At 54.8% G+C, this 10,684-nt stretch overlaps 1 protein-coding gene across 1 annotated transcript; it reads left to right on the top strand.

The window, feature by feature from the left end:
- Positions 1–713: 713 nt before the first annotated feature.
- CLDN3 (claudin 3) lies at positions 714–3,081 on the top strand. The gene has a single exon (XM_004045567.4). The coding sequence runs from the start codon at positions 2,038–2,040 to the stop codon at positions 2,698–2,700; it is 663 nt and encodes a 220-aa protein (XP_004045615.1). The 5' UTR covers positions 714–2,037; the 3' UTR covers positions 2,701–3,081.
- The last annotated feature ends 7,603 nt before the right edge of the window (positions 3,082–10,684 follow it).

Here is a 10,684-nt window from a genome sequence, read left to right as displayed (position 1 = left end):
GGCAGGCATTGTGGGGTAAGAAACTGCAATTTTATTTTATTTTATTTTATTTTATTTTATTTTATTTTATTTTATTTTATTTTATTTTGAGACAGAGTCTCACTTTGTCACCCAGGTTGGAGTGCAAGGGTGTGATCTCAGCTCACTGCAACCTCCACCTCCTGGGTTCAAGCAATTCTCTTGCCTCAGCCTCCCGAGTAGCTGGGATTACAGGCGTGTACCACCACGCCTGGGTAATTTTTGTATTTTTAGTAGAGACGGGATTTCGCCACGTTGGCCAGGCTGGTCTGGAACTCCTGACCTCAAGTGATCCACCCGCCTCAGCCTCCCAAAGTGCTGGGATTACAGGCGTGAGCCACCGTGCCCAGCCAGAAGCTGCAGTTTTAAATAGGGTGGTCAGGGAAAGACTCACTGAGAGCAAAAAGCTGAAGGCAGTTAGGAGTAAGCCATGTGGATGTCTGCAGGCATGTTCCATGTACAGGGGACAGTAAGTGCAGGGACTCTGAGGCAGGGGCATGTGGTATGCAAGGGCTGCTCTGAGGGGAAGAGAGGGGATGGGGTTAGGAACAGCCCAGGCTGAACCTCCAAGGCCAAATCTGAAGGGCTCTGAGCTTGGTGAAGAAGGGGGAACGATCGTCCAGGTGTGACAGCCAGGGCTTTGAGTGTAGCATTTCTGACTTCCCAACCTTTTTTTTTTTTTTTTTTTAAACAGGGTCTGCTCTGATGCCCAGGCTGGAGTGCAGTGGTGCGATCATAGCTCACTGCAGCCTCGAACTCCTGGGCTCAAGTAATTTCCTGCCTGAGCCTCCGGAGTAGTTGGGACTACAGGCACACGCCACCACACCTGGCTAGTTTTTTAATTTTTTGTAGAGACGGGGTCTCACTATTTTGCCCAGGCTGGTGTCGAACTCCTGGTCTCAAGCAATCCTCCCTTCTCAACCTCCCAAAGTGCGAGGATTACAGGAGTCAGCCACCACGGTGCTCGGTCCTGCCCGATTTCCCACTTTTGCGGAGATCGAACCTCTTTCACCACCATTTCATTAAGGTGGACCTCAGCCCTGACTCAGGCTCAAAGGGAGGGAGGACAGGGCTCGGAGAGGGGAGGGGACTCAATGGGAGGAGGGGGACTTCTGGGAGGGGAGAGCAGCTTAGCTAAAGGCATGCAGGCTCACGGCCAGCGATGGGAACTGGAGGGAGAGCTGGAGAGGAATTTGAGCTTAGTTAGGCTTAAGGGCATCTTTTGGGTACCTTTGCAGGCAGTCCCTGGCTTCTGGGCCCAGCAACTCCTGGGCTGGACAACCCCACCGCCCGGACTCAGGCTGGGCCTGTGCGACGTGTGTACGGGAGGGGCAGAGCAGCAGGTGCGCGGCTCCTGCAAACAGCCGCGGCCACGCCCACCCTGGTCCTCCCCGCCCCGCCGTTCCGGGGTAATTGGCAGCGCCCCCATCCCCACGCGGCACGTGCCGAAAGCGCCCAAAGTGGTGAGGAGAGAGAAGCCGTGTCAAATTCTTTGGGATTTGCACCCGAAGCCCCTGACGCATCCCGTCCTCGGTTTTGCCCCGGAGAATTCATTCCCGAGCAGAGAGGGACAAGGACCGAGGGGCGGGGGCTGGGTCAGGTCCCGCCCTTCCTTGGCAACCCCCCTACCCCGGCGTTGTGGGCCGCGCAGGGCCAAGTCCTTCCTCCCAGGACGCTCGGTGAAGGTGGGAGGCAGGGGCCACGTCACTGTCCTTAGGCCCTGGAGAGCGCGGCTCCGCCCCTCCCGCCCCCACCGGAGCGCTGGGCACTTAGCTAAGACGCACCGGCCCCAGCCCAGGGCCAGCCCAGTCGCCGCCGCCCGCCCACAAAGCCACAGGCAGGTGCAGGCGCAGCTGCGGCGAGAGCGTGTGGAGCCGAGCCGTTAGCGCGCGCCGTCGGTGAGTCAGTCCGTCCGTCCGTCAGTCGGGGCGCCGCAGCTCCCGCCAGGCCCAGCGGCCCCGGCCCCTCGTCTCCCCGCACCCGGAGCCACCCGGTGGAGCGGGCCTTGCCGCGGCAGCCATGTCCATGGGCCTGGAGATCACGGGCACCGCGCTGGCCGTGCTGGGCTGGCTGGGCACCATCGTGTGCTGCGCGCTGCCCATGTGGCGCGTGTCGGCCTTCATCGGCAGCAACATCATCACGTCGCAGAACATCTGGGAGGGCCTGTGGATGAACTGCGTGGTGCAGAGCACCGGCCAGATGCAGTGCAAGGTGTACGACTCGCTGCTGGCACTGCCGCAGGACCTTCAGGCTGCCCGCGCCCTCATCGTGGTGGCCATCCTGCTGGCCGCCTTCGGGCTGCTAGTGGCGCTGGTGGGCGCCCAGTGCACCAACTGCGTGCAGGACGACACGGCCAAGGCCAAGATCACCATCGTGGCGGGCGTGCTGTTCCTTCTCGCCGCCCTGCTCACCCTCGTGCCGGTGTCCTGGTCGGCCAACACCATTATCCGGGACTTCTACAACCCCGTGGTGCCCGAGGCGCAGAAGCGCGAGATGGGCGCGGGCCTGTACGTGGGCTGGGCGGCCGCAGCGCTGCAGCTGCTGGGGGGCGCGCTGCTCTGCTGCTCGTGTCCCCCACGCGAGAAGAAGTACACGGCCACCAAGGTCGTCTACTCCGCGCCGCGCTCCACCGGCCCGGGAGCCAGCCTGGGCACAGGCTACGACCGCAAGGACTACGTCTAAGGGACAGACGCAGGGAGACCCCACCACCACCAACACCACCACCACCACCGCGAGCTGGAGCGCGCACCAGGCCATCCAGCGTGCAGCCTTGCCTCGGAGGCCAGCCCACCCCCAAAAGCCAGGAAGCCCCCGCGCTGGACTGGGGCAGCTTCCCCAGCAGCCACCGCTTTGCGGGCCGGGCAGTCGACTTCGGGGCCCAGGGACCAACCTGCATGGACTGTGAAACCTCACCCTTCTGGAGCACGGGGCCTGGGTGCCCGCCAATACTTGACCACCCCGTCGAGCCCCATCGGGTCGCTGCCCCCATGCTCGCGCTGGGCAGGGACCGGCAGCCCTGGAAGGGGCACTTGATATTTTTCAATAAAAGCCTTTCGTTTTGCACTCGCTGGAGCCTCCTTGTTCCCAGCGCCTCCACCTCCCTGCAGAGCTCCCCCTCGGGGCGGCCTTGGCTGGATCTCGCTCTCCCGGATGGAGCTTAGAGGGAAGGTGGGGTTGTAAGCTGAGCTTGGTGATGGCGGGGTGGTCACTCGCCCACTCCCTGGGGATTCGGAAGACAGCCTGTGAGGCCAAAGCCAGGTCCCAATCTAGGAAGCAGGCATGAGCACTTTCCGCACGCCATGGCTGGGGATGGGAGGGGAAGGTGGCAGAGATGTGCCCCTGGGTCTGTGCTGGGAGCCCGGACCCCGCACAATACCCGACACATTCGGAATCTCCCGTGCGCCTTGTGAAAGAGCGCATTCCGTACTGCCATTTCCTATTGGAAAAAAGAAAACAAAAAGACCTATTGTTTGGATAAAACACGCCACCAAAAGTAAAACCGGGCCAAATCTTCTCACCTGGGGGAGAGATGAGAAAGGGTCCCCATCTCCTTCCTGGGACCCTGAAGGGAGGGAAAGAGGGAGGACTTAGAAGCGGCATCTCAGAGGGGCTTGAGGCGGGGTCTCACTGGCTCACTCCTAGAGGACGAGGTGGGAGGCTCGCTTGAGCCCAGGAGTTCGAGACCAACCTGGGCTACATAGCAAGACCCCATCTCTACCAAAAAAAAAAAAATTAACTCGGTATGATGGCATACACCTGTGGTCCCAGCTACTCAGGAGGCTGAAGCAGGAGGATGGCTTGAGCCCAGGAGGTAAAGGCTACCGTGAGCTATGATTGTGCCACTGCACTCCAGCTGGGGCAACAGAGTGAGACCCTGTCTCAAAAACAACAACGACAAAACACACACACACACACACACACACACACACACATACCCCAGAGGAGTGGTTAAGGTGAACAGTGTGGAGAGGCACTGGTGCCTTGGAGAAAACACAGGAGATTCAGGCAGGAAAAGGGGCCTGAACCCAGGCACAGGGTGACTTGGTGGGGGCGAGAGATTCAAATGACTGGATGGAACATAAAGGGAGACAGGAAGTGTCAGTAAAGCCCAGGACTCCAGCAAGCAAAGGCCAAGTCATGGAGAGTCCGTATGTGGAATTACAAACTTTGAACCTTACTCTGGGTGTAGGGAGTCATGAAAGGGGAAGTACCTGGTCAGATGCTTTTAACCTCTCCAGCAGCCCCTGTGGAACTGGGATTCAAGGAGAAAGATAAAGGAGGGGAACCACCTAACAGGATATGCCGCCATCTTGGAGTGAAATGATGGTGGCCACAAATTAGGCAGGGGCAGGGAGTGGGGGCAGAACCTGACGGGGGCTGTTAAAGTGGGCAGGACCCGGGAGCCATTTGGATGTGCAAGGTGAGAGAGCCGAGAATCTAGAAAAGAAGGCTGGAATCTGGGAGTTTCAACTTAGGTCACTGATTGGATAGTGGTATCATTTACCAAAATAGGAGACGGAAAGATGATGGGTTCCATTTTGAACGTATAGAGTTTGGTGAGGCCAGGGCGTGGTGGCTCACGCCTGTAATCCCAGCACTTTGGGAGGCCAAGGCTGGAGAGTATCTTCAGCCTAGGAGTCCGAGACCAGCCTGGGTAGCATAGTGAGACCCCATCTCTACAAAAAAATTAAAAATTAGCTAGGTGTGGTGGTATATGCCTGTAATCCCAGCTACATGGGAGGCTGAGGTGGGAGGTTTACTTGAGCCCAGGAGATTGAGGCTGCAGCGAGTAGAGACTGCACCACTACAATCCAGCCTGGGCGACAGAGTGAGATCTTGTCTCAAAAAATAAATAAATAAAAATAAAATAAATGTAGAGTTTGGCGAGTCTGGAGAACGTCCTGGCAGAGACGTCCAGGAAGTAGGATGACGTCTAGAGATCTCGTAAACCTGGAAGTCGTTAGCATAGGGATGGCAACCGAAACCAGGGTCGGGGAAGAAGTCAGTCTAGAAACTCACAGAACAAAAAGAGTTTCAAGGAGGTGGGTGTGGGCAACAGTGTCTGAGGTTGCAGGAGTGGTCAGGCAAGATGAGACCTGAGGAATAGCCACGGAATTCACAGTAGCCAGGTGGTCATTGGTGGCCTTAGCAAGAGGCGTGGAAACGGAAACACTAGAAGGAAAAGGGAGTGGGAGGTGAGAGTTGAAACCAGGAGCCGTAGACAATGTGTGCAAGAGATTTGCATAGAAAGGGAATTGTGGCTGGGAGCAGTGGCTCACGCTTGTAACCCCAGCACTTTGGGAGGCCGAGGAGTGGTAGGGGTTGGGGTGAGGGGGATAGCTTGAGCCCAGGAGTTCAAGACAAGCCTGGCCAACATGGTGAAACCCCAACTCTACTAAAAATACAAAAATTAGCCAGGCATGGTGGTGGGCACTGTAGTCCCAGTACTTTGGGAGGATCACTTGAGGTCAGGAGTTCGAGACCAGCCTGGCCAACATGGTGAAACCCCATCTCTACCAAAAATATTAAAAATTAGCCGGGTGTGGTGGCACACACCTGTAATCCCAGCTACTCGGGAGGCTGAGCCAGGAAAATCACTTGAACCCGGGAGGCAGAGGTTGCAGCAAGCCGAGATCGCACTACTGCACTCTAGCCTGGGTGACAGAGACAGACTCTGTCTTAAAAAAAAAAAAAAAAAAAAAGTAGGGAGGTACTGTGGCTGGGGGCAGTGGTTCACGCTTGTAATCCCCGCACTTTGGGAGGCCAAGACGGGAGGATCACCTGATGTCAGGAGTTCAAGACCAGCCTGGCCAACATGATGAACTGGTTGCAGTGAGCTGACATCTCACCACTGCACTCTAGCCTGGGCAGCAGAGCGAGACTCTGTCTCAAAAAAAAGAAAAGAAAGGGACTTGTAGGTCGAGCCAGCAACTTGAAGGGAAACGAGGGTTGCACATGTATTTGGGCACTGGGGAGACTTGAAATTTTTTTTTTTTTAGACAGAGTCTCACTCCGTCACCCAGGCTGGAGTGCAGTGACATGATCTCGGCTCACTGCAACCTCCACCTCCTGGGTTCAAGCAATTCTCTTGCCTCAGCCTCCCAAGTAGCTGGGATTATAGGCGTGTGCCACCACACCTGGCTCATTTTTTGTATTAGTAGTAGAGACGGGATTTCACCACATTGGCCAGGCTGGCATCAAACTCCTGATCTCAGGTGATCTGCCTGCCTTGGCCTCCCAAAGTGCTGGGATTATAGTACAGGCGTGAGCCACTGCGCCTGGCCCAATTTTTTTTTTTTTGAGACAGAGTGCAGGCTGGAGTGCAATGGCTAAATCTCGGCTCACCGCAACCTCCGCCTCCCAGGTTCAAGCGATTCTCCTGCCTCAGCCTCCCAAGTAGCTGGAATTACGGGCATATGCCACCACACCTGACTAATTTTGTATTTTTAGTAGAGACAGGGTTTCTCCATGTTGGTCAGGTTGGTCTCAAACTCCCGACCTCAGGTGATCCGCCTGCCTCAGCCTCCCAAAGTGCTGGGATTACAGGCGTGAGCCACCACACCCAGCTGGCCTTTTTTTTTCTAAATTATTGTATCTCAAATGTTTTGGATACTGGGCATGATGGCTCATGTCTGTAATCCTAGCACCTTGGGAGGCCAAGGTGGGAGGATCATTTGAGGCCAGGAGATTGAGACCAGCCTGGACAATATAGCAAGGACCCCATCTCTACAAAAAAATTTAAAAGTTAGCCAGGCATGGTGGTGCATGCCTGTAGTCCCAGTTACACGGGAGGCTGAGATGGGAGGATCACTTGAGCCAAGGAGTTCGAGGCTACAGCAAGCTATGATTTCACCACTGCACTCCAGCCTGAGTGACAGGCTGTCTCTAAAAACACAAACACAAACACAGCCTGGGCAACACAGCGAAACCCCATCTCTACAAAGCATACAAAAATTAGCTGGGCGTGGTGGCAGGCACCTGCAATCCCAACTAATTGGGAGGCTGAGGCAGGAGAATCGCTAGAACCTGGGATGCGGAGGTTGCAGTGAGCCAAGATCGCACCACTGCACTCCAGCTTGGGAGACAGTGAGACTCCATCTCAAAAAAAAAAAGAAAAAAAAAATCAGCCGAGTGTGGCGGCATATGCCTACAGTTTCAGCTACTCTGGAGGCTGACGTTGGAGGATCACCTCAGCCTAGAGAGGTCAAGGCTGCAGTAAGACATGATCACGCCACTGCACTCCATCCAGCCTGGGTGACAGAGCAAAACCCTGTCTCAAAAAAATAAATAAATAAACAAATAATTTTAAAAAATACAAAAAAATGTTTTTGGCTGCAGCAAAGCTAAAGCAAAAAGGGCAAAAGATCCCTGTGGCAGCTAGCTGGGACTACAGGCACACACCACCATGTCCAGCTAATTTTTTTTTTTTTTTTTTTTAATGAGACGATCTCCCTCTTGTCACCCAGGCTGGAGTACAATGTCGGGATCTTGGCTCACTGCAACCTCCACCTCCCGGGTTCAAGCAGTTCTCCTGCCTCAGCCTCCCAAGTAGCTAGGATTACAGTTGCCCACCACCACGCCTGGCTAATTTTTTTGTATTTTTAGTAGAGACGGGGTTTCACTATGTTGGCCAGGCTGGTCTCGAACTCCTGACCTCAGGTCATCCACCCGCCTCGGCCTCCCAAAGTGCTGGGATTACAGGCATGAGCCACCACATCTGGCTAATTTTTTGTATTTTTTGTAGAAGCGGGGTCTCACCATGTCGCCCAGGCCCCTTTCAAATCCCTGGGCTCAAGTGATCCTCCAGCTTTGGCCTCTGAAAGTACTGGGATAACAGGCATAAGCCACCGTGCACAGCCTAGATTTCATGGTAGAACGTTCCACTTAACTCCAGAAAAATTCCCTTCCAGTTAAGAAACACCAACATATAGTCACCCCTAATGACCCAAGGAAGAGGAAGTGGGTTACTATTAATAGCAAGGAAGGCTGGGTGCAGTGGCTCATGCATGTAATCCCAACGCTTTGAGATGCCAATGCAGGTGGATCACCTGAGGTCAGGAGTTCGAGACCAGCCTGGCCAACATGGTGAAACGCTGTCTCTACTAAAAATACAAAAAAATGGCTGGGCACGGTGGCTCACACTTGTAATCCCAGCACTTTGGGAGGGGGAGGCAGGCAGATCACGAGGTCAGGAGATCGAGACCATCCTAGCTAACGCGGTGAAACCCCGTCTCTACTAAAAATACAAAAAATTAGCCGGGTGTGGTGGCGGGTGCCTGTAGTCCCAGCTACTCGGGAGGTTGAGGCAGGAGAATGGCGTGAACCTGGGAGGCAGAGCTTGCAATGAGCCGAGATCGCACCACTGCACTCCAGCCTGGGCGACAGAACGAGACTCCGTCTCAAAAAAAAAAAAACATTTAGCCAGGTGTGGTGGCTGGCACCTATAATCTCAGCTACTCCAGAGGCTGAGGCAAGAGAATCGCTTGAACCCAGGAGGCAGAGGTTGCAGTGAGCCAAGATCGAACCACTGCACTCCAGCCTGGGCGACAAGAGAGAAACTCTGGCTCAAAAAAAAAAAAAAAAGGCCAGGCGTATGGTGGCTCACACCTATAATGCCAGCACTTTGGGAGGCCGAGGCGGGCGGCACAGCAAGACAAAGAAAGGAAAGGAGAGGGGAGGGGAAGGGAGGGGACAGCTGGGTACGGTGGCTCAAGCATGTAATCCCAGCACTTTGGGAGGCCGAGGCGGGCGGATCACCTGACGTCAGGAGTTCGAGACCAGCCTGGCCAACATGGTGAAACCTCGTCCTACTAAAAATACAAAAATCAGCCGGGCGTGGTGGCGGGCATCTGTAATCCCGGCTACTTGGGAGGCTGAGGCAGGAGAATTGCTTGAATCTGGGAGGCAGAGGTTGCAGTGAGCCGAGACCACGCCATTGCACTCCAGCCTGGCAACAAGAGCAAAATTCCATCTCAAAAAGAAAAAGGAGAAAGAGAGAGAGATGGGAGAGAGAGAGGAGAGAGAAGGGGGGGGCAAGAGAGAAGAGTGTGAAAGTGAGAGAGAGAGGAAGGAAAGGAAAAGAAAAAGAGAGAGAAAAAGAAAGATGGGGAGGGAGAGAGAGAAAGAAAGAAGAGAAAGAGAGGAAGGGAGAAAGGAAAGGAGAAAGGGAAGGAGGAAAAGAGAGAGAAAGAGGAAAGAAAGAAAGGAAGAGAGAGAGAGAGAGAGAGAAAGAACGAAAGAAGGGGAAAGAAAGAAAGGGAGGAAAGACAAAGAAAAAAGAAAAAGAAAAAGGAAGGAAGGAAAGAGAGAAAGAAAGGGAGGGAAAGAAAGAGGGAGGGAGGAAGAGGAAGAGATGGAGGGAGGGTAGAAGGGAGGGAAAGAGAGGGAAAGAAAGACAGAGAGGGAGGGAGGGGATGAGGATGAAAGGATGGGACTGGAAAAGGGGTGGGGCTCAGCAAGCAGAAGGGCTCCAAGAGGGAAGGGGGCTTAGAGATTGGAGGGGGCTCAGTGAAGGGGCCGGGCTTAGTGACAGGAAAGGATGGGAGAAGGAGGTCGCCTTAGACAATGAAGGGGCTTAGGGAAAGGAGATGGAGGGAACCGAGAGGAGGTTTCTCTGGGTCTGTCTGGGATGGGATTTGCAGGCATGGGCAGAGGACCAAGGGGTTGCATCTGCCTCCACCCACAGCAGTCCCTGGCCAGGAGAGCCGGGGAGCCATGGACGCAGGGGCAGGGTTATTCATTTACCATCAGCTTCAAGAGAGCAGCCTGGACGCCATCCCTCCTGGCTACACTGTGAGGCCCAGGTCTCGCCTGCCTCCTTAGCCCACCCCAGCAACCCCAAGCCAGGGGAATGTGGCAGAGAAGGGAGACAGATCCAATCCCCGACGGCAGGGCTCCCAGGCTTCAGAGTCTCCCCTTGTCTCTCCCAACACCTGGGCACCCCTGGGGCCTCCTGGGGGAGGGATGGGGGAAGGGAGGTATCCTACTCCATCCTACAGCTTCCCCCATGTGCACACACATCTGTGTCTGGCTTCAGGTCCATCCTAACTTCTTTTTTTTATCCTTTCTGGAGTCTAAGGCCTAAGCGGAGGTGGCGGAGCTGGTAACACACAGACCACAGCTGAGCAGGGTCCCAGGTAAAGGGTTCCAGGAAATCTTCCAACAGCCAGAGAAGAGAAAGGCATTTGGCATCAGGAAACACACCCCAGGCGGGAATCAGGAAACCTGATCACTCTAGGTCCAGCCTGGCCACTGCTTTCCTGTGTGGCTCCAAGAAAATCCCTTCCCCTTCCAGGTCTGTTTCCCCATCTTTTTTTTTTTTTTTTTTTTTTTTGAGACAGAATCTCACTCTGTTGCTCAGGCTGGAGTGCTGTGGTGCGATCTCGGCTCACTGCAACCTCCGTCTCCCAGGTCCAAGCAATTCTCGTGCCTCAGCCTCCCAAGCAGCTGGAATTACAGCATGTACCACCATACCTGGCTAATTTTTTGTATTTTTAGTAGAGATGGAGTTTCACCATGTTGGCCAGGCTGGTCTCAAACTCCTGACCTCAAGTGATCCTCCCACCTCAGCCTCCCAAAGTGCTGGGATTACAGGTGTGAGCCACCGCACCCAACCTCCCATCATTTCTTTTTTGTTGTTGTCGCTGTTGTTTTTGAGACAGGGTCT

Source organism: Gorilla gorilla, chromosome 6 (assembly GCF_029281585.2).
Source record: "Gorilla gorilla gorilla isolate KB3781 chromosome 6, NHGRI_mGorGor1-v2.1_pri, whole genome shotgun sequence".
NCBI lineage: Eukaryota > Metazoa > Chordata > Mammalia > Primates > Hominidae > Gorilla > Gorilla gorilla.
This window is presented reverse-complemented; position numbering and strand designations above follow the sequence as displayed.

What these genes read in the sequence shown, in the direction of transcription:
- CLDN3 (XM_004045567.4), top strand. Translation starts at nt 2,038, where the DNA reads ATGTCCATGGGCCTGGAGATCACGGGCACCGCGCTGGCCGTGCTGGGC.